Raw genomic sequence first — 23,220 nt, forward strand, 5'->3', positions numbered from 1 at the left:
CAGAAGAAAGCTGCATCCAGCTCAGAGAAGTGTATTTTATTCTTTATATGCACAAAGGAGCCCATGTTATCCTTGAGTGATGGGCTTAGTTCTGTTATGCAAAAAACCCTTTAGTTGGCTCTGTTTTTTCTAATCTGTGCCTAAAAGTGAGCTTCTGGTTCTTGTCACGTTCTTTTTCAAATCTGAAGAGCTTTCCACTAAAACCGGCCATGAATTGCAGTGCAGGCATGTGGGATGTTCAGGAATACCAGGCTTGGGCTACTGGACACTTCGGCCCTTCATTATCAGCACTAATATTATCAGTTTCCTATGAAACTTCCTGCATAATAATGGATTTCTTGAGATATGGCCTGAGAGAAAGGTTGATGTTGTGGGTTTTTTTTCTATCTTGTGACGTACTATGTAATCATTGATTTACTCATCACTTCAATAGATGTGATTTTCTTCCTGGAAAAATGCTTTTGAGTACCTAACTTGAAATGTTTAATAAATGTGCTCAAGAGTTTCTGTAAAAGCATCTCTCTGGGTTTCTCGGGAAACTCATTGTTTTGTTCAGAGGGCTCCTGCCCACCTGCCCAGGCATTCTGCAGCTTCAGCTCGTTACCTGATTCTCACAACACTCATTTGGGACAGGTGATTATTACAGCAGAGAGAAAGACAAAAATACTAATTCCAGGCCCACAGAAGGGATGAATGGCAGAACTTAATTTCGAATCAGTATTTCCTGAGTCCCAGCCCTGTGCTCATTACTGGTTTATGTGACGCAGAAACTATCTGTATCATTACTGATAAGCCCTTATTTCTACAAGTAAACTATTTCAGTGTGAAAGTGTGCTTCTTATCTAACCCTGTACATTGCAGCAGTGATGTATAGGCAGTTCCAAAAATACCTACATTGTTTCTTGTCTTTAAAGTCCCAGTGAGATCTGCATGGAGTCACGCTGTGCATTGCTGCAGAAAGCACAGCCTGAAGAACATGCATGGTACGCAGAGGTCTGAAAGACCTTGACATTATGATGGCTTCATTTTTTAGAGTATTAGTCTTTCTTTGATCTTGTGTGTGTATGTGTTGATATTTATGTTGTGGTTGATAATTGTTTTGAAGATGTCATGTAGGAACACTTAACTTAGGAAGCCCAGGGCCTGTCCTCTGTGAAAAGGAAGTCACCATGTCACATCCCTGATGCGTGTGGTACAGCATAACGGCTAGCCTGTGGGTAAGCTGGCCTGACTGTGACAACGGCAGTTGCTTTGGCATTTTTACTTTCAACATGAAAAATGCATGTTTTCACAGAACCACAAAACCCAAATCCCTAACCTTTCATTTTGGTATTCCATCCCAAAGGCTGACAATCACCAGCAAATGCAGCACTATTTTTCTGGCCTTCACCATTACAATGTGGGATGGAGTGAGGGATTATCAAGGAGAAACTGCCATCATGATTCACTCAAGGCAAGAGAGAAGATTAGAGTTGACTGGCACATCCTTGTGCTTATCTGACTTCTTTTTAATTCCCCTTGAAGTATTTGCCACTGAGAGATGTCTGGAGCTTTTGTAGATATCAGTCCTTGAAGGTTTGGATGGGGTCCTGGACATCAGTTAAAAAATGAAGGGGCTGATCTGACCCGCTATCCAGAATTCACCACTTGTGAGTTCCATGCAGCTTACGCCGATCACAGTGATCTCAGGAACATCGCTAGAGACCTGCTTTCTGACACGGCTTGATCAGTAATGGTAGATGTCTGTTTTGGAATGGCCTCAGAAGCTGGTTTACTTTGATGGTATATGAAAAGCTTACCAAGGTGAGGTCAAGAACATAGGTTAGATATAGATTTAGATATAGATATGTACATTTGTAAGTAGGTATTTCTATTACATATACATAATATAGATTATACAACAAATGCTCTACATTATATATTAATTTATGTTTATATGTATATGCATATATATGTATTTATGTAGAGACATATGCCACATTAAAATGCACATAGTTGCAGAATGGGGCAGAAGGACTGGCTTGGACGACATTCTTGTTTGGGCTTAATTGTTCAATGTTTGATGGGACAGGGTTGAATTTCTTGACTTTCATTTTGGATATAAATCATTGTGCATCATACGGTGTATTGATAGAATCATACCTCCAGATTTTCATAGGCAATACACTGAACATATTGCTGCTGTTTCATGTAGAAATCAGACACTCAGTAAAATTAAAATTATTTCCCTGAAATCACTTCACTTTAACATACGGTAAAATATTTGGTAGCTATAAGATTACTTATCATCCAGCAAATGCTGAATTACAGGCTGTAGACATTGACTTCACGCCACCTTTTAAGTGAGTCAGCATGATGGAAAAGTTGGAGAAAGCCATAGGAGAAAAGCTGCCAGCTCCAGAAACCTTGGAAACTGAAGGTGTAATATTTCTTCCTCAGCTTTCATTCTGCTAAATTAAATATAGGTAAAGAAGAGAAATGCAGACATGGAAGTTAGGCATAATATTGTGAAGGAAAAGAGAAATATATGTAGAGGCTGGCAGGACTCCCAAAAAAAAAAGTGTTAAAAGAGAAATTTAGGGAAAAGGTGTGGGAAGAATAAAAAAAAAATAGTGAAGTAGGACATCTTTCACAAATGTTTTCAGGGAAAAATAGTTGTGGCTTATTATGAGGCTTTTATGCCCAAGATAGTTGATAGAAGGCTACTTTCTGTTTCAAATCTTGAGATGTCTCAGCTACTTTTCTCCCCTACTTTTATCCTTACCAGTGTCACACACTTGAACACAGTGGCTTTGCAGCAACACGGAGAAGAGGGCGCCTGGACCTCGCCAAGCATCATGCCGAAAAGCAACCGGTGCCAATTTACGGTCCGCCACTGGGATTTGGCTTTGTGTTATTAAATGTAGGGTAATGTATGGTTTCAGACAGCATACAAAATAGCAATTCACTTCCAGCTCCTCGATGGTTGCTGTAGTGCTAATGAAGCGAATCAGATCTCAGGGAATACAGCCACGTACCTAGTATGTGTATAAACCAGCTGTAATAAGACATTGTTATGGCTGAGATTGTTACATTTTTAGTGGGAAGAAAGAATTAGGATTGAAATTGCAAAACAACCCCATTCCTATGAAAAGTGAAAACGCACTTGGATAAATGAAGGTTAACAGAGCTAATTACAAGTAATACAGGGAGGGGAGTAATACAAGAAGGCAATTCACGCTAGAGAACATAATTGTGATTCAGATAAAGGGGAACTGTAATTAAATGGAGGTTGGATAAACACGATTATCCTGGAAAGGTTTCCCTGCACAGTACTGGCAGGTTTTAAGATGCAGAGGCAGACACGTGTACATGATCTGAAAGTAGAGATGCCACCGCTGCCACCCCTCCACGGTGCTCCATTGCTGCGGCAGGTTGCCCGCGCTGCTGCACTGCATGGCAACAATGTCAGTAATTGGAAATAAATCGAGTTAATCTTGAGGTTGATTTTGCCTATGACTGTAATTGGTGAGTGATCTCCCTGTCTTCATCCCAAACCCCAAGATTTCTCGGTCCTGCTGTTCCCCATTTTCACTCCTGTCTCCACCGTGGTGGGAGCAGCTGGGTGGGAGTCTGGGTGGTGGCCAAGGCTAACCTGTCGCAGGATGGCTCTGGGCCGGAGAAGGTGAGGACATCCCACTCCGAGGCAGAGGCACAGGGGTGCGTGTGCTCTCCTCACACCACCACTTCATGCAAAAACCTGCACCAAAGTATATACAACAAACTTTTATATAAATGGGTTAATATTTGTGCTTCCCATATATGACAACTAAACCTGACTTTTTCCATTAGTTAAAAATCCCTGATACTTTCTTTAAGACCTACTGAGTTATCTCCTTTAGTAGATAATTATAAGCTTACCTACTACATTTTTTTTCTATAACTGGTATTATTTTGTGTGGAAATTTAAAATGAAATGCAATAGTTTGATAGTGAACACTGAGAGGATACAAACCTTGACCTGATCCACAGCAAACAGAGGCTTTCCAAATGGAACTGCTTTACTGAAACAGGTACTTCTGCTTGTTTCTGTTATTTGTCGAGTTACAAACGTTCCTTGATGACCTATATGAGATTAAGGGAATCAAATGTATTCCTCCTAGGACAACCACAAGACTTCCAAACAAGCTTTTAAAGTTTTTTTTTTTCATTTTCTTTCCTTTTACTTGAAAAAATATTTCTGCTACATTTTCAACTTTTAACTATATACATCATTAAGAAAACCTAAATATACTGAATTAGAATACAGGATGGTATCAATGCACATTCTTCTAAAATTCCTATAGACTATTTTATGTAACACACACAGAATTAAAAAACCCTGAGAATTTACTAAGAAAAACGATAAAATATTTCTGCTATTCAATTATTTATAGTACAGTTTGGAATAATTTTCTCATAACCCTTGGTATATTATATCATAATGATATATATACCCAGCTGCCTAAGGACAATGTGCACTGGAGTTTTATTATTCTCTATTCTGAGTAAGTGAACATTTCCCTAGGAACTAAGCCATTTTCCCCCCTAAAATATAGGAGAGGAGAGCTTTTTGCTTTCAAATTTACATTTTCCAGTGCCAGGTGTATTCTAGATCTTCAAGCAGACTTCAAAACCCCACATAGAGAGGCCAGTTATGAGCCCTCACTGTCATCATTAGGCTTGCTCCTTGAAATGCTTTATCCTTTAATCTTTTTTTTTTTAAAAAAAAAATTAAAATCTTTGTGCCTTTCTTATGTATTTCCATCAGCTTATAGCTTATAATGAATCCTAAAGGTGGGCTTTAACTCAAAATGTGCCCCCAATGTTTTTTGGACCTAATCTTTAACAGATTAGGTTGCTGATAATTTACACATTGCAATAATCCCATGAGTATTAGGATGGACGGCACGCCTTGTGATAGTGAGATGAGACTGAGGACAAAGTGAATTGAAATTAATTGTGAAAACCCCAGCACATCTTCTTTGTCTTTTTATTTCTGCAGCTGGTATGTGATACAATAATTGTCTTATTCACATTCCTGTCTTCTCTGCTTGTTAAGTGAGTTCATTGAAGCATGTAGCATCAGACATGCATTTATTTGCAATCATTCCCAAGATCATGATTCCATTACCTAAATCGGTTGTTGAAACTTGATTTCCATGCTGGAATTATTTATGTATCAAGGTCATTTTTAAACTCAATCAGTCATGCACAACAACATTTTTTTTTTCCCACTCTAAAATCCTATTTTCTTTGCATGACCTTCTGTTTACTGAGGCTTAGTCATTTTTTTTTTTTTTATATTTTAAAGTTTTCACAAAATTAATATCCTGAAGGTGTATTTCTTTTTGTTACAATACAGCCAGTATACACAGGACCTAGACTCAAACAGAGGTCATGTAAACAACAGACTAACATGATTATTTGCACAAACTAGCTCTGAGGATGTTGGCTGCCCTACACCATATACACAAGTTTTGGCATTCACAAAAATGAAGACAGAGAGGGGAAAGTTAAGACCAAGCTGTACACTTACCTCCAATACATTTTAAGTAGTCTATCACGCAATGTTTTTGGAAAAAAAGAGTGTTTCACTGGTGAGTGACGTATTTTCTTTTCCTAAAGGAGAACGGTGGTTTGAGCATACATGTATTTCTTAATTCTGCATCGATCAAAACTTAACTCTGGAAAATGTGTTTAATGTCCATGAAAATGTCATTGTTTTGGCTCTGACTTCCTGGCAGTTATTTTTTTCCACAGCTTTAGTAACGATAACAGGACAGTTTTACATCAGAAAGTTACTGGCATATGCTATAATTCTGTGCTTTCCCAGACAAAAAGAGAAAGCAGCTTTAAAAAGGAAACAGTGAAATATTAACTACTCTATTTACCAAAAAGTGAAACTGAACCTTCCAGTGACTTTGCTTGCTCCCCAGCCAAGCTTCATCGGATGAGAGGACAGAGCACTCCGACCTGCTTGCCCTGCAGAAGGGGGTCTACCACAGCTTCCTGGAAGCGCAGCGATCCAGTGAAGCAGGGATAACTTTTAAAGGGACAACCTAGGCTAACAGTTGGCTTCAAAGTTCCAACAGGGCATTCTAAAACATGATGTTTAAAGTCAGGGAATGCAACAGTCCTCCTCCAGTGCAAAACTACCGCCAGGTAACGTGGTACTGCAGAAGACTCTACTCAGCATATACATGTGTATTATGTGTATGGATATTATATCTACATATTATATATGTATATTATGTATGTTCTCTAAATGGCATGTTTTGCTGAACGAATCTTCTTCACCTAATTCTGATGAAGGTGTCCTCATATATTTGCTTGCTTTAAACAGGATTTGAGAAAACAATTTTTTAAACATAGATCCCAGCTTGGTCCACAGGGATCAACAGAACTTCAGCCTCACAAGGAATATGGGAAGAAGTAAGAAGTTCCCACAAGACAAGACTTCTATGCTAGCAAGAGCCATTGAACTTATTTTTCTGCAGCCAAACTACATACATATAAAACTTCAATACTCTTGAAATCTCATGGAACTTAAATAGTCTCACTAGTGATAGGTATCTAGCTATGAAGTGGACGATAAATCAAGATTTGAAGTTCCTTTTTTTTTTCTTCACTGAAGAGATTTTACTAGAAAAGGGATTTCCAAAAGCTTTCCTCCACTGAAATTTGAAAGCATGTGAGCCTTATCTTTGTTGTTTGTCCAAATTAAGAACACTAATATATTTAAAGCCCAGGTAAATGTTAATTTCTTCTGCTACTTTTTATTTTGCATTTATTTTATCAAATATATTGTCAGCTTTCTTGCAAAGCAGGAAAAAGTTATTTCCTTTAAAGTTGTGTCCCTCTATTTGAGAAATATAAAGAAAAATACCCTTGTATATCTGTTCAGCTAGCGAGCTAATGCAGGTAGTAAAAGACAATCACGAGGAGCACTTTATGGGCTGAGGACACATCCTGATAAATAATACTTCTAGACATAGACAAGATGGGAAGAAGTTTAAATGGAATATTGTGTTTCTTGGAACGTTTTGAAGGTATCGCTATTTAAGGCTAGACAGTTTTCTTAAAGAGACATCAGTGAAGACTGCATTACCATTCGGCTTCCTGAACATTCTGTGTGTGTATGCCCATCCCTTACTGTTGCATTTAGCTGTCGTTTGGGGCTTGAAAACAAAGTAGGCTGATGGAATACACTAGTTCTTGGGCACCTCAGTTATTCCCCAGAAAAGGCAGCTTTAAAGGAAATACCAAATGTTTTGAAATGACATCCCTTTAATGTGTCCTTTTGCCAACAGGAGAGTAACTAGGACAGCATGGTAAAAAGACAGCTGGGGTTACACAACTCATCCAGGGGCACAGCCCACGTCACTGTTGACAGATACGTGAATGTCAGAAGCAAATTACGGATGCTGAGGTCTTTCTCCCTTTTCTCTGTGGGGGTGATGATGTTAAGGGAGGTGGCCACGAGGAAAGATTGTCAGATACAGGGCTTCAAGTGTTACAGCTCCCCTAGTCTGTGAATAACTTTTAGACCCAACCAGGACAGGGTGTGCAATGCAGCTTCAGCAAAGAGGACGACTGAAGGCACCCTGAAAGGGCTCTGTTCCCCTTCCCACCAGTGGCAGGACTGCCTGATTTGCTATGTTCCTTGGACTCCCAAACCAAGTAAAAGTGGGCTAAGCTTTAGTTAGGAAAAAGCAATTGGCAGTTCCTGGAGAAAATAATATTTTACATTTACAATGACAATTTATTATTCCACTTCTTAGAAGCAAAATATTATCCTGCCTCTCTAGTATTCTGCTATTTACAAAGCAGGATGATACACAAAGATTATTTATATACGATATACTCCTCCACTGCAGCTTCTTTCCAGCCTGAGAAATGTTTTGTTTGTTATGAAGTGTATGGGGATGCCGCTACAGCAGTGTATCCTGCTGCTTTCAGCAAGTGTGTTCACCCATCTGCTTTCTTGCAGCTCCACAGGAGAATGATGAATTGTGAAAATGACAATAGTGCACTCCATGAAAGTACAGGATGAGAAACATTTTATTTATAACTGCCGTACTGGGGCTACTCTAACCAAAAATAAGCTTGAACGTAATCCCCTGACTTGTTTCTCTGGATTCTCTAATTTATTGAAATGTGGTGTATAAACCAGAAGTTCTTATTTTTGTCTTTAGACACAAATAGTGAACGTCAGTTGCACAGTGGACAACTCCACATCCATCTGTATCTTTTAAATTATACTCGTGTCTCTTCCTTATTGCCAGTTACGGTCTGTCTCCATTTTTCTCACAGGGGTCTGGACTGGTTGCCAAGGGCCAGACAGAATCATTATGCTGACTTTGCTAGGAATTCTTCTGAAACCTGTAATTGTAGCATTTGTTCACAGCTAGGGAGCATGATATTGAGGCCTGACACAAATGCTGACGTATGACAAGGGCACTCAGTGCCCAAGAACTATGGTACTGACAGCTTTACAGATAACTTAAAAACTTCTGGTGTCTCCAAGGGACCAAACAACCAGGGACCTGATTTCCAAACAGGCAGTTTTCCCGCACAACCCTTGAAAAACATTATATTTCTGTGTATGTTAGGAAGTCCTTGCTACTGAAAAAAAACCTGTAAATAAATCTGGTTGTAAATAATCAGATTCTTAGTCTGTCTTCTCAAGCTGATGCCAAACACACATTAACCCAAATGGCCAATTCTTGCTGTTTTCCCACAAGTCTGACATAGAATTTCATGCACCTGCACTTTTGGAAAAACATTGTTATGTGAGGTCAGCATCTTTGCCTTCCCAGAAGTTTTCTAGGCCTGACGGCTTCTTTCTTCAGTGCAAACAAGGCACTAAAACAAGACAAAAGTAAACCTAATGGCTGGCCTCTTTACTGTACCTATGCCATTTCCTATTAAAAAAAGCTTTTTACATCTTGCTTTAGAAGTACTCCTTTCTCTGGCAGTCAAGCTCACTGACAACAAACCACAGTTGGATTAGTAAGAAAGCAAAACTGGGATGCAGTTACAGGAAAAAAACCTAGTCTATCAGTTCTGTTGTTGACATGGAGGTTTACAACGGCTTTCAGGCAGCTTGATATGGTAGAAACTCATAAGCGAAGAGCAAAAATAGTATCACATTTCCTAGTTTAAACTGTGTATTTTTATATAGTCTTGCTATGTAAAAGGTGAATAATGATTACACTTTCATCAAGGTATAGTTTGGACTTAGGGCTAGCAATCTTACTATTAGATTTATAAACTTACATAGCTTGCAGTATTTCTGGTGTGCCCTGACAAACTTGCTCCACCTTGCACTCATGACAAAACTCTTGCAAAGGAGGTTTTCAGCAACCGCCATGGTATGACACATGCTTACAGCAACCGCACCTAAGTGCTGGCAGGTAAACGTGGTACGTAATGCAGCAGGTTGCAATGAAACAACAAGGGCCTCAGTTTCTTCTTTTTTTTTTTTTTTTTTTACAAGGTTATAAATCAATTAGGTTGGTTTTAAAATTTCTTCTGAAACAAAAGTTTTGGCAAGAGTAATGCTAAAATTGGGAAGACTCATAAGCATAAGTCAAAACGTGTTACTGACTCTGCTGCTTTCAAGAAAATCACACGAAGAACAATGGCTGTCAATTGCTTTCATGATTTAAAGACACCTTTCCACATGGACATTAATGATGTCAGTAACTGTAGGCAGAAGTAAAATGTTATGAAAATTACTCCGTGACAATACATCAAGTACCACAACGATTTCTCATACTTCCAGTAGGGAGCCACTGACAGACTTCCATAGCTTTTGTCTACATGTAAGACTGTGGGTTTGTTAGTCTTGACAAGCACCCATTGAGGGATGAAAGAAAACAGACAGATTTTTAACTCCGCTGAAACTAATGGACATGAAATTACTTTAGGTCAGTCTCAACTGATGTTTGACGAATCCCTTTGGCCTGCACAGTAGGCATCAGTCATATTACATATGGTGTAAAAACTCCAAAATACCTCACAGTTTAATACAGATTGACATTGGTGACTGCTCTGCTCACAAACTGGGATGAATGCGTGATTCCTCTTCCCTGAATAGTTTCAAACAATGTGAGTATCTAACTGAAGTCAAGCTAGTGTAGTGCTTAATATAAAGCAAAGTTATCCAGGTCTAACAAAGTATTACGTTTAGTTATTATGATTATACAAATGAGACTACTGGGAGACAGATGAATAGGATGGCTCAAGCCTAGTAAAGTATTACTAAAGGTCTCTATATGACATTTATGGCCCTGTATGAGGGAGTATTGTATGAACTTTAGAACAGTTCAAATGTATCATTAAATGAACTCATAAGAAGGGCTGATAACTGAACAGTGGTGTATGCTTAATGTCGGGATAATTAACTAGCGACCTAAAAAGCTCGTAACATAGGATAGGTAAGTAGAGAAAAATGCATTAGTTGGTGTTTAAGAAAGAGGTTAAACCTAAGAAGCTAAAGCTTGAAATTGCCTGATTCGTGCCACTTGACAGATGGGCATAACTGAGTCTGATTATTAATACACAGGGTTACGCTTGCTATCTGCCATGTTGAACTAAGGAAGAAACCCAGGTGAGAAATTTGGTCATGAGCTGAGCTTTTGAGTTTGTGTAAACCTCTACAAAACTGATTACCAGAAGATTTAGATTAGTTAAGCTAATGGAAAAACTATGGGCTGTGCTGAGAAGCTACAACACTGTCATGAGTTAGCAGAGCAGCATGCCAAATTGTGGAGGAAGACAGTACTGCTGTTCTGTGTGCTGTTAATCTATTTAGAAGATACCAATATTGAAGCCTTTATCTTCAGTCATTTGCCAAGGATGTGTGTCTCCACAAGCTTACAGGCCTTTAGGCTAAACCCTCTTTGCATCACTAACATACATTCTTATTTTACCTTCTTATCTACACAAAGGCATCCAGAATGAAAACAGAGAGTTTGTCTACATTTAAAATATCACTTTCTTTATTGCAGTGCTAGTGGGAAATCCAAGCAGAGGAAGACAAAAAACTCCCCATCCAAACCTAAAATCTTGGAAGACTCACTTTTTGGGTGTGTAGAAGTATTATCCAGCATTGAACTGTTCTTTATGAGCCATTATTTTCCAATGTCAAAAGTATTTGCCATAAGTGATGGCTCTACTATATTTCCTTGGCCTCACTTCAAATCCTGTATCTGTTATTATGAAAGACCTTAATGGAGACCCTGAGACCTTGTGTTACTTCCTGTAACACAACCCCAAAGCTGCAAGATACAATCGAGAATATCAAATAATTAATGTGTAGACTACACCAGTATCATCCAATGTTCAATGAGATAAGGCGGCAACTTTGATTATTGGCTATCTGTTGTCTTCTATGACAATGGTTCTTCTAGGATAGGTGTCAACGTCCACAAATATGTAGCGGACCTCAAATCTTCCTCTCTCAGGATTCTGTAAGAAAAACAATTTCAGGCTCCGTTTTTTTTCTCTTCAGTAGTTTAAATTCAAGATTAAGCTTGTTGACTCAATCAAGCAATTGTACATACCTCTTTGACTTCCACATGGACTGTACCCCGCTTCCCTGGTTCAGAGCCCTCAATATAGAACTTCAAACGCATATGTTTCAGTCCATCCTTTACATATTCAATGTGACTAAAAACAGCAAAACAAAACAAAACAACCAACCCACCCAACAAGGATACACATTATATGCTAGTTAAACTTCAAATTTCAACTTCTCTCAACCATTTTTTGAGAAAGTGTATTCCAATGCAGTCCTTATGCTACCATAGGTCCCTTCTCTACTGTTCTTCCCAAGCTTTACTGTGAGCATATAAGGAGTAGCAGAGTTAGAAGAAAGAACTAATTAGGAGTTGAGGATTAACAGATGAAGTGCTTAAACATCCTCACCCCAGTCCTCCCCTCAAAACTCAACAGCAATCCGATGGCTGAAGATTCTGGAATTTCCCTGTATTTATTCTAAAGTACTGCCAGACTCAGAGCCTGACATCTAGAAAGAAACACTCACATCAAGACTACCAGGGTTTTTTTTTAGGCACTTAATCGAAGCTATCAAGACAAATTACACAAAGAATGCTTTGTCAACTTAACTGTCAGGTTGGCTAAATCACATCAAAACAGTTTACTATATGCTTTGCTGGTTTTGGCAATGATTTTGTTCTCCTAAAGTTGTGCAACTTTGGCACTGATATCAGATCTCCAACCTAAATGCTGATATTTCGACTGGAGTTAGGTTATGCTTAATCATTAGATAAATTAATGTCATGCCACTTTCAAGGCAACCACTTCCAGAAATTAATGGTCAAACTAAAAGTTCTGGTGCTAGTTTATGTTTCTTACTGAAATTACTAACTGCTGCATATCGCCAAGCTCTTATTTCCATCAGTCAAGCCCAGATACACACTGTGTACAGTTTTAAGGTGACATGATAGGTTACAGACAACAAAGATGAACAAAGAGCCTTACTGCAATAAATTCATATTCAAGATGTTCATACACAAAAAAACTCCGTACACTTTTGAGACACTCAAGGTCATCCTTATACTGCAGACACAAATGATACAATCTTACAAAGCCTTCAGCTCAAAAATTTATTTAAAATACTACACTTTCAAAATGATGGAAATTAGATACTAGGAAAGCTGATAGCACATTTACCTATTTACGTAGTTTGTTTACAGACAGATGCTTAAAATGTTTGTGCATATCCTTTTTGTTTAGTAGCTCTACTTTAAAACACTTTTTCAGAGTCTAGTGAAAAGATAAACTTCTACCAGTAAAAATCACCTTCCTTCAGAAAAAAAAATTGATCAATTTCATGATTCAAGTTGTTTATCTGGGCTTATGTGTCCCATCCTATATGAAACCTTCTTCAATTCAAGTCAAAGAACCCAACAAAGACAAAGCATTATTATATTACAGTGCAAGGAGAATTTACGTTTTCTAAGAATTAGTTCTGTTGTTTCCCTCAAAAGGAGAATAACAGACACACTCATGAAAGGTTTAGATGAGATGTTTTGATAAATACACAGTAGAGATGTGGTGTCAAGGACCAAAAAGCAATATAAGAAATTGGCAGTCAATACTGCGTATCAGCTCTGGACACTGTAGTGACTACAACCTGTACAGTCAGACCCAGCTTCGCTTTAAACAGAGCAAGCCGGACTCTACAAAGCCTGGAAGTTAATACCTCCTTCTCTTTCTGGCCTGACAAGAACTACTGCTTCAAAAGGAGAAAAACTCTCAAAGAACAATTTTTCAAAGAACAATTTCACTCTATTTGACAGTTTCAGACTGTAAACTTCAGTCAGATCCCTGCTACCCAGATGCATGCCTAGGCCTCTATATCCCTCTCTTCACACTCATCCTATTTTTTGGAGAGACCAGCTCTGTTTACTGTGCTGACCATTGCCCGTTTTGAGGCACTCAGAACTGGCGTTTGACATTGTATGTGCACTGTATTTAGTGGTGTGCACCACACAAGAGGTACTGCAAAGAACTGCCTTCATTTTCACTCAAAAGTGACAGGGTATTTCACATACAGTTCATTAATCTAGATCTAACTTGCTATGATGTGACCCAAAATGTCTTTGCCGTACAAAAACTAGTGTGTGTATGGGGCAAACACCAAAGGGCACCTGACAAACTGTCGTCTTCCTCTTCTTGTTGCCTCCCCATAACCTTTAATAGATTCACCAAAAACACCAATTATCTACAAGAGAAAAGAGGTTTGAGTTGTTAGAAGGTATCACATTCAAACAGATACTCCAGGATCAGCTCCCGCCCCTGCTGTGAATGCATTTTCTTTCAACAAAATGCCCCTTGTGAGTCTGATGTGTCAAGAACAGAAGAGTTTATGAAAGAAAACAGTGTAAGGAAAATTCCTCTGTATTTCAGTGCTTTTCTTTATAGTCACATATTATATGTCTAAAATAAATCTTATTAATATCTTCCACTTGTACCACCCTCTGAGACTATGACACTTTAATCTCTTCTTACTATATATTCTTTACTTTACTGACATTTTGTGTAAGAAGGAAAAAAAAGCCTGAAATATTTGCTTATGTGTCCTCTAAGAGAATATGTTTCAAAGTTTAAAATGCAAATGCACTCCCCTTCATGTTATCTAAATAACACTATCATTTCAGAAATTCAATTATTTTTCTTTTTTTTTTTTTTTAGATCTACAAAGACAGACCAAATTAACCTAGTTTTAAATTTCCTTTAAAGTTCATTAGAAAGGGAGGTTGATTTTTACTGTACAAATACTGGAGAGAAGTTTGTAAAAGTAAAACTTTTTCCAAAGCAGTCTTCATTTTTATTCTAGTGACAACTTGTCACTTCATTTCCAGGTTATCCTCAGGGGCATCTGTGGAAATCTTGTTCGAAAACTACTCCATGCATTTCTTGTTTTGCCTCAAGTAGTGGTTTTCAGAAACTAGTTTTAGACTGATCTTTTTTTACATGTAGCTATCCCGTGTGACTGTGTGATCACATGACTGTTCTTGTTCTCTTTTCCTTTTAGACACAGGAATGTTAACTGTGTTTCAAATGAAGAGTTTAGATTCCTGGACACTTATGCAGCGCTTCGCAGAACGACAGAACCCTACTTAAGTGTCACAACAGAATGACCGTGCTGAGGAAAACCAGCAGGCTAGATCCACAAAACTTAAGTGGGACCAGTTGCCTTCCTGACCTGCACAACTCCTTAAGAACTACATTTAGTAGGCACTCCGGTACGTCTATAAGACTTTCTGTATGGAGACACAAGCACATGCTCTGAAGGGGCAGACACTATATTTGCATCAGTTGCTGGGCTGCAGTACACTCATTTAACTTTGTTTTTAGCAGGCTAATTCACTCAGGCTGAATGCTTGCATTAACTTGTCCTAATATAGGCTCCAAATTGGAGCTGACCCGGCTCTGGCCAGCTAAAATCATAGACAGATCTGCTGGCGTTTGCCTGCTAAGCACCATGTGCGTCTTCCTGTAGATTTGCTTGTGAGATTCCCTGTGCAAACTTTTGACTCAAAGAGAGACAATAACTACTGAGAAACCTAAACTTATGACTAAGGTTCAAAAACCAACCTCAGGGTGAGATCTGCATTTCTTCAAGGCATCTCCATAGATCTTACTTGGACTAGAAGAAGAGAACAGCTCTTTAAAAATCACATAGAACAAACCACCTGTAACAGAAACAACAGCAAATGGAATGAAAACTGATGGAATTAACGAAAAGTGTCTTCTGATAAAGAATATAATTTTTAAAAACAACCTGTAACACCAATTCCAACAAGGACCACAATAAAATAGGTGAAGTCTCTTCCAGCTTCTTTCACTGAAACAGACAGCAAACAATGCAGGAGTTACAATCTTGGATAGCAAGACTTCCACAGCTTGCTTATATAAATGCTCTTGTATTAGTCTACCGCTCAAGGAATATTTTGTCAGAAGGAAAAATTCCAGGATGCCTCATCACTAAAAGAAAGAGATCATAGAATGTCTCTTATGTTGTGCAGAGCATATTTATATCTCCATATTAAGCCTTATTACTTTCTATTTTCTTACTAGGTGTTTTCAAGACCCAGAATAGCACTTATGATTATTTTTCATGTAGCATGAGAGCTAGTTTCTTTAAGAACTAATGAAGTATTTAGCACTGCAGTATTCACGCTCCCATAAAACTCATAATTATTGCAACCTTTATGCAAAGAAAGGGAGAAGTAAAAATAAAAAAGCTTATAAATTGCACACACTGAAAATAACTGATTTTATGAATTGTCAATCAAGTGAACACTAAAAAGGAGAGATATTAGACCAAAATGTATTTTATTTATTAAGACTGTCAACTGCAGTTTATCTGATTTATTTTTATCTATTAGTTTTGATCTAATGTACTAGTAAAAGTGTCAGTATGCACATGAGATTCTCTGTTACATAATATTTTTGAAAACTTGGAAGAAGACTACTTATTTATTTAAGTGATAAGGTGTGCCTTTCAGTGAAGTACAAGTTACTGAAGAAACTTTAGAAGGCTGCAGGAAAAAAATGTTTATTTATCATTTGAGGGTGTCTTTCATAAACCTTTTCAAAGTACTTTGAATTTCTGAGGTTAATTATGTAGTAACCACTTTTCACTGAAATGAATGAGACTAACCGAAGTGGCAGCCATCCCATGAACAAACTAGTATCAAATACAAAGCTTTGACAATTTTCCTGTAAATAAAGTTGCTTTAACAGCATCAAGACAGGTTGTGTGTGATAGGTTTTCCTTTTGAAAAGGGAAATAAGAGGCTATTGCATCTTATTCCTGATGTGACTTCTACACTAAATCAACAAGCTGTTTGGAAGAAGCCACATAATTTCTGTTCTGCTGGTGCAATGGTTTTAAAATAAAAGGAGGAAGATTTAGAGTAGGTATAAGGAAAAAAACTTTTATAATGAGGGTGGTGGAACACTGGCACAGGTTGCCCAGAGAGGTGGTGGAAGCCCCATCCCTGGAAACATTCAAGGCCAGGTTGGACAGGGCTCTGAGCAACCTGATCTGGTTGGAGATGGCCCTGCTCCTTGCAGGGGGGGTTGGACTACATGACCTTTGAAGGTCCCTTCCACCCCAAACCATTCCATGATTTTATGTGAAAAGAAATGGGACTGATGTTGTTCTGAGGATTGTGGGTCTTTTGCAGTTCGGGCTTCGTGGCTCTAATGCCTCAGCTGCAGCAGCAATTTTCTCAGTGCCAGTCTTTTCGAGCAGCGCTGCGTTGCCACTCACAACCCCCCCTTACCTTTCTGAGCAGCCGAGAGCAGAGTTTCTTCCTTCGGACCCCTTTGCACGGACACGTGTTTGGTATCACCGCCAGGTTTTTCGGCTCTCAGCCCCCCCGCTCCCGTCACGATACCCCGCCGGGCGGCCCGGGGCAGGGGGGCGGGCTCCCTGCGGGGGGGCTGCTGCTGCCGCCATCTCAGGCAGAGGCAGAGGCAGGGCCCCGGCCCCGGCCCCAGCAGCGCCCAGCCGAGGGGAGCCCGCAGCCGCCCCGCCTGGACAAGGCAGGCGGGCAGCATGCCGGGCCGCGGCTCCCGGGCGCCCTCACGGAACGGCCGCGGAGGCAGCCGAGCTCTACGGGAAAGTTGCTGCCCCTCGCCACCGCTCTCCCGTGGGGAGCAAGAATCAGAGCAGCTCCCCGCCCTGAACGCGGCCCTGCGGCCGGCGCTTCGCCTTAGGAAGCCCCATTACCCTTTACCCGACCATAGCCGCCCCCCGCCATTGCCCCGGCGGAAATTTCGGGGACGGAGGGGAAGAAAGCGGCGGCGGGGCCCTGGGAGCGGTAGTTTGGGCAGGCTCCCTCTCGCGCCCGCGGCTGGGAACGGCTCCCCGCACGGCCACTACAGCGACCGCCATGCCGAGCGCCACAGCCCGCCCTCGCGGGGCGGGGGCCCGCCGGCCCTCGGTCAAGGAGTGAGGGCCCCGGCTACTCTTTTTAGGCTGGGTTTAGGGTTTTCTTTTTTTGTTTGTTTCTTTTGTTTCCAAATTGTCTTTTGGTCTGGCATACACGAACACAGTTCACGTGTCGGCGAGTGGAGACCGAAACACCTTGAGGAGACCGTGTTGCAGCCTCCCAGTTCGCTGGGGGGAAGCTGAGAGGACGCCCGTCGGAGGCCTGGCCGGGGGACTCCCGGGGGTTCCCCGGTACATCAGTGCTCTCCCTGTAGCCCGGACTGCCTGGAAACCCGCGGGCTGGTCGGATAACCGACCCCGGGGCCCGCCCTGTTGCTGCATTCGGTGCCTGTCGCGGCGCACGCTGGAAGCTCTTGGGGGAGGCGGCGTCCCTTCTCTCCAGTTAAAAATAAAACAACTTTTTAGGTGCAAACACAAATTCCCGCGGGTTGCCTTTCCCTCAAGCTGCGACACAGGAACGGGCGGCCCCCGCTCCGGCCGTCCCGCCCGGCGGCCTCGCGTGGGAGGCGGCAGCGCCCCTTCCCTCTCCAGCGCCCGGCGCGAGGGCGCTGCCCCCCGGCGGAGGCGGCCATCATGGCGACGGGCCGCGGCGCGGCAGCTTCCTTTGGTGCCGCCGGTGTCGGGCCGCCGCGGCCGTTTGCCCGTGCTGCTGTCGCCGCCGGGCCCAGGTAACGGGCTGCCTGAGGAAGAGGCTGCCGGGGAATGGACATCGAGCGGGGCTCTGTCGCCCCAGAGCTGCCTGCTCTCCCTTTGGCACCTTCTCTGTGCGGGGTGGTTTATTGTTGTCCCTTAACTCCCGTTGCTCGCCTGGGAAACTCCTTGCTCCCGCCTCATGGCTCTGGTTCCCAGCTCTAACCTTGCCATGGCGTGGCCATGGTGGTCTCCTCTCCTTCCCTCGGCCCTACGGAGGGGGATGGCTCTGTAGAGGTGAGGAGCCTTGTGGTAGGAAACACAGGCGTTTCCAGGTTCAGCTTCCAAAAATTTAAAGCAGCTATCTTAGAAGCAAAGCTGACAAAGCAGGTTCTCCTGCTAACCCATTTGTACAACCTTGGGTTTCATAGCTGTTTGATTCCCCCTGGTTTTTTTGACCTTTAAATAGAATGGATAATACCCACTGTTTCAAAAGACTTTGGAATTGTTAGTGGAGGGGAAAAAAAAAAACAGATGTCAAAACATTTCTGTCATTTCTGTCTATTTTCAGGTATGCTTTAACATTTGGAGGAGACAGGTTTTGTCCCAACTTTCTATATGTTTTTTGAAACGGATTTGTTCCCTGACCACCAAAACCCCAATAGTTGCATTGCAATTACTACAGGGTATGAAAATGAAAATACTGGTACAAAACTGAGTCTCACTAGTTGAAAGCTAATGAAACAGCAATTGAGGTTGTTGTGCCTCTAAGCAAGAGCATCTCAGTTGTTACTGGAAGTCTCTAAAGAGGAGGAGTAACAGCTGTCATTGATTTTTAACTTGGGCAGGCAAGCTTTGTCAATGCGGTGTAATTTTAAATTTTAGCACACGCTGTACTTGAAAAATAGTTTATGCAATGGATTTGCTGTTGTTTCTTCATCCCTTGAGAATATGTATGTTTGGTAGATAGTACGTCAAAATTCTCAAGGCATGTGTAGGCAACATTTCCCTTACTTCCTGGGCTGAAGAAGAGGTTGCAAGGAGTGATTAAAAAGAAAGCAAGAAGGACTGAATACAGGCAATGCAGGTTATGCTTGTACCAGGTGAAGTGTGTTGTAAAATCCAGGATCCAGCTCCCGATCCGAACTACTGCTGTACCTGGAGTGTACGTATGTCACTGTAGAGTATACCCAAAGTAGGTATCTTTGTGCTTTCAGCATAGATATGGGGCAGAATAGCCGGGACATGCTGCCTAGAAATATACGGAAGTGGTAGTTCTACTGCTGTTGAATGGGACTTGTGTCTTGATATCCCTTTAGTGGCTTTCGAAAAATGCAGTTTGTTACAGCCTCAGCTCATAATCTAGGCATACTTCTTGATAACAACACATGACTAAAACATTGGCTTGACCTTCAGGGCGTATTTGATATACAGTTACTTTTTGTAGTTGTTTATTTTGTTAGTCTATCAGGCATCCAAGCTGCAATGTGCATGCCTTTTTTTGTTACGCTTATGACAATTCACAGCAAAATTTCAGGGACGTTTTTTACATAGCACAGTTGACAATGTATGACAGAGAAGTTCTTTTATTCTGATTTTTATTTTTATTTGAGCATAAACCAATCTTAAAGCAAGAACAGCATACATTAAATGTATGTGGAACCAACCTACTTAATTCGCACCCCCCCCCCACATCGATTTGTTGCTTAGAAACTCAGAGTTCGATTGACCAGGTGTTGGAAAGTCAGCTGGCAATACAAACCATCACTAATAGGGTGTATGGGGAGTTCTGTCTGCTTAGTGGCATCAGTGGGTATGAAGTGTGAGGATCTGATTTAGACTGGAACTCCATCTGAATATTTCTATGTGGTTTAATGATAGTATTTGTAATTACAGCTTAAAAAGTTTTTACTATCAGAAAACTTGAAAAAATATGTGGCCGCTTGGATTGCAGTAATTTTTTGTTTCTTAGAAATATGCAAAGTTGCTTTCTTTAGTAAAAGAAAGTATTTTCTGTCCAAATTGTTATGTGTTAATGAGCAATAAAATCTTGCCTGTTGAACTAACACTTATCTCGCAGATTCGTGATGGGGGGGGGAAATCTGAAATGAGACTATGACTTTGCTTCAAATATCATTCTGTTGTGTAGTCAAGGGAATTCTTTTTGAGCCTTGTCAGTTTTTGAGAAAGTTTCAAGGTATTGTTTTATGTGATACCTTCTAATAGCTTAGCAAAGTTGGATGGCTCAAAAATGTCTCTGGAGTAACGTTGCAAAACAGAAGATTAATCAGTGAGTTTGACTTACTACAAGGGCCTATCTGGAGCCTGATTGTGGCGGCCACAGTGGTGCAGCTGTCTAACATTAATAGATCTTTACTGGATTCAAACTGATTTGACCATGCAACACTATTCCCTTCTGACTACTGTGAGAGATTAATCATAGGAGAGACACCTATGAGTTCAGATCTGACATCTTCCTGATGTCGGGTATTTTAACTTGGTGATAATTGTTCAAATTTGTGTACTGATAATAATGAGTTGCCATGTGGTGTATTCCCCGAATCCTGTCTCAGTGGAGACGTGTTATCTGGGTGTGCACAATATGCATATTTCTTCATTTTGTGATGATGTCACTCGTAACAGCTTTTCGTTTTGGCCATAGGTCAAGGAGCTTTGCTGCCAAGCCTGGGGAATGTTCTAGAATTGTAAATGCTGAAGTTAAAAGTCTGTATTTGACACATTCCGTAAAACCGAAGCCTAATCTGTGCATTGAGAGGTGAGTATGTGTTTAGTTTAGCAATAATAGTGGAAGATCCCTTGCAGACTATAAGCCATCTTTTGACTGCTTACAGTTATTATGTTCATACCATGGAGATTTCAATGTCAGATGTTCAGAACTGAAAAGAAGAGATTTGCTTTCCTGGCCTACCTTGTGATGTTTGCTGGCATGGTTCTCCCTCACCTCCTTTTCTAAGTTCATATGAAGTATGTAGGTTTTCCAAGTCACATGAAGCCTTCAGCAACTCCTTTGCAAATCATGGGCTGTGTTGTTCCTTGAGAATAAAAATTATTATTGTATTACTTTAATAAAAGTTAGTTTGGAATTAAACTTTGGATATTTCTCTTGATGCTTGTTGGTTTGTATAGAGAGGCTTAGCATGGTGGAGTGGGATGAGAGGGGAGGAATAAAGTGGCTGTTGCATATTTGCTGCAAGGTAAATGTTTCCCTTCCTGTTTGACAGTGAAAGGGTACCTTCAGTATAATTGTGAGTTTTTTTTCTTTTTGAAAATTAGTTATGTTTCTACAAAACCATCTAAGAATATGTTACATGAAAGATTTGTTGATTTTCTTTGTTACTTCATGTAGTAATTTCTCTGTTTTCCATTGGATGGTCAGTTCATTCCCTTATGCTGTTAGTTTGGTGTGAAAGACGAGAAGGAAGAAAAAAAAAATCCTTTAAAGTAAAAAATAATATCGTTGTAAAAACTACTGTTGAGAATTCTGGATCAAGCATATTATTTTAGCTAATTTGCAGCTTTTTAAGGGATCATTTCTAAATTCTCTCTGGAATAAATGCGCTAGGTGCTTTGAGCTTACAGGGTTTGAGTTATTTCACATAACAACCGTGCAAGTTTTGGCATGGTTGCCTCTATGTTAGTGCAATTAAGATTCTGAATTTTAATACAAACCGTGGAGATTAGCGTTATTACAATTCTACGCTGGAAAGCTATGTGCTTCTGGAATAAAGTATTATAAATCAGCAAGTGTTGTAAATGACACCGTAGTAAACGGACAAGAGACACAGCTGAGGTGTTGACTTTCACAGCAGCTTGTATTTTCAGTGGTGACTTTGATGTTACCATACTCTCACGCTCCAGAAAGTCAGAGTATAAAATGCATATTTTTAAAACTCTGTGCAATTGCCAGATACTAGTTGAAAGGTATGAGGTTTCTCTCTTTAATGCAAAAATCATGATGACTCATCTCCAGGTTACGTTGTGCTTGTTGTACTTAGGCTGGCACCTACCTGCATCTCAGGCAGGCATTTCAGGCAGCCTTACAGATGCACAGAAACATTAATCTTCTCAAGATACCATTCAGCTCTTATTTTGAAGTTCACATCTTTCTGTTGACATAAATGAAAACTGTATGAGACCCCTGAGCACACATGATTTGAACATTTTGATGAGGTAGAGCATGATCTGTCTGTCTGACTAGTACATTTCTGTCCTGGTGCATCCTGCACTGCAGTCAGGAGGAGAGCGCATGTACACAGTTCTGGCAAATGCTGGTGGTTATGGACTAAGTGTTAAAATCATGGTACAAGCAGTGAGAAACTGAAGTTGAATGAGGTAGTTTCATGTCAAATTGGGTTAAAGTTAACACGAATATGGAAACTCATAACTTTTCATGTAATTGTGCTGTGCCACTTGAATAGGTTGTGTTGAATTGTTTTAAGCAAATGTCTTATATCAGAGAGACAAATCAGAGCCCAGACTCTTCAGGTGAGTTTTGATTTGTGTATTTACAAGCTGATAGTTTCTATCTCTTTCGTTTTGCTCTGGTTTAGACTTAAAATTCTTTGCCATTGTAATTTCTGGAGTTTGCTGGCAAGTCTAACGGTGTTTCTTTTTTTTTTTTTTTTCCAGCATGCCATCAGAAATGCTGCTGAAGATATTTTCCTATTTGGATGCTGTGTCCCTGTTGTCTGTTGGCTGTGTGAATAAGCTCTTCTATCATCTGGCCAATGACAAGTAAGGAAGAGGGAAGCATAAGTGCTAGTCTTAATAATGCAGCAGTTGCGTTTACCTGAGTTATGAGTCTTTTTAATTTAGTTTCACTGGTGCCAGAGCACTGATGCATGTACCCACTGGCAATTACTCTGCTGAAAATGTACTGCATAGCTCACAGTACAATGTGTTGTATGAAATTCTAGCTGTGCAAGCCCTGTTGAGTTTAATGGGAGTTAGGAAGCGAAAACTAAATACAATGTTTTGAAATGTTGCTATTAGCATTTATTTTGTTGTAAAATTTGCATATATTTGTTTGTATTCATATGCACCTGCAC

The 23,220-nt window shown here is 40.3% G+C and overlaps 2 protein-coding genes across 2 annotated transcripts in view; one reads left to right on the top strand and one right to left on the bottom strand.

Moving 5' to 3' along the window:
• Positions 1 to 9,603: 9,603 nt before the first annotated feature.
• Positions 9,604 to 17,341, bottom strand: TIMM21 (translocase of inner mitochondrial membrane 21). The gene is made up of 6 exons (XM_086740552.1): positions 16,851 to 17,341; positions 15,341 to 15,403; positions 15,154 to 15,251; positions 13,704 to 13,777; positions 11,592 to 11,697; positions 9,604 to 11,496 (listed from the first exon to the last, which is right to left on the bottom strand). Exons 1-6 carry the CDS (start codon positions 17,125 to 17,127, stop codon positions 11,404 to 11,406), a joined length of 711 nt encoding a protein of 236 aa, XP_086596678.1. The 5' UTR covers positions 17,128 to 17,341; the 3' UTR covers positions 9,604 to 11,403.
• Positions 17,342 to 18,094: 753 nt separating this feature from the next.
• FBXO15 (F-box protein 15) overlaps positions 18,095 to 23,220 on the top strand; it is a 29,140-nt gene continuing 24,014 nt past the window's right edge. The window contains exons 1-3 of the mRNA XM_086742165.1: positions 18,095 to 18,111; positions 20,811 to 20,927; positions 22,802 to 22,906. Of these exons, the coding sequence (XP_086598291.1) occupies positions 18,095 to 18,111; positions 20,811 to 20,927; positions 22,802 to 22,906 (239 nt within the window). The remainder of the gene's footprint in view (positions 18,112 to 20,810; positions 20,928 to 22,801; positions 22,907 to 23,220) is intronic.

Source organism: Chlamydotis macqueenii, chromosome 2, assembly GCF_036417535.1.
Source record: "Chlamydotis macqueenii isolate bChlMac1 chromosome 2, bChlMac1.mat, whole genome shotgun sequence".
NCBI lineage: Eukaryota > Metazoa > Chordata > Aves > Otidiformes > Otididae > Chlamydotis > Chlamydotis macqueenii.

What these genes read in the sequence shown, in the direction of transcription:
- TIMM21 (XM_086740552.1), bottom strand. Translation starts at nt 17,127, where the DNA reads ATGCTGCCCGCCTGCCTTGTCCAGGCGGGGCGGCTGCGGGCTCCCCTC. An exon ending in TGTTGGAATTGGTGTTACAG is followed by an intron (nt 15,252 to 15,340) that starts GTTGTTTTTAAA and finishes TTTCTGTTACAG; the next exon opens with GTGGTTTGTTCTATGTGATT. An exon ending in AATGCAGATCTCACCCTGAG is followed by an intron (nt 13,778 to 15,153) that starts GTTGGTTTTTGA and finishes TTTCTCTTGTAG; the next exon opens with ATAATTGGTGTTTTTGGTGA.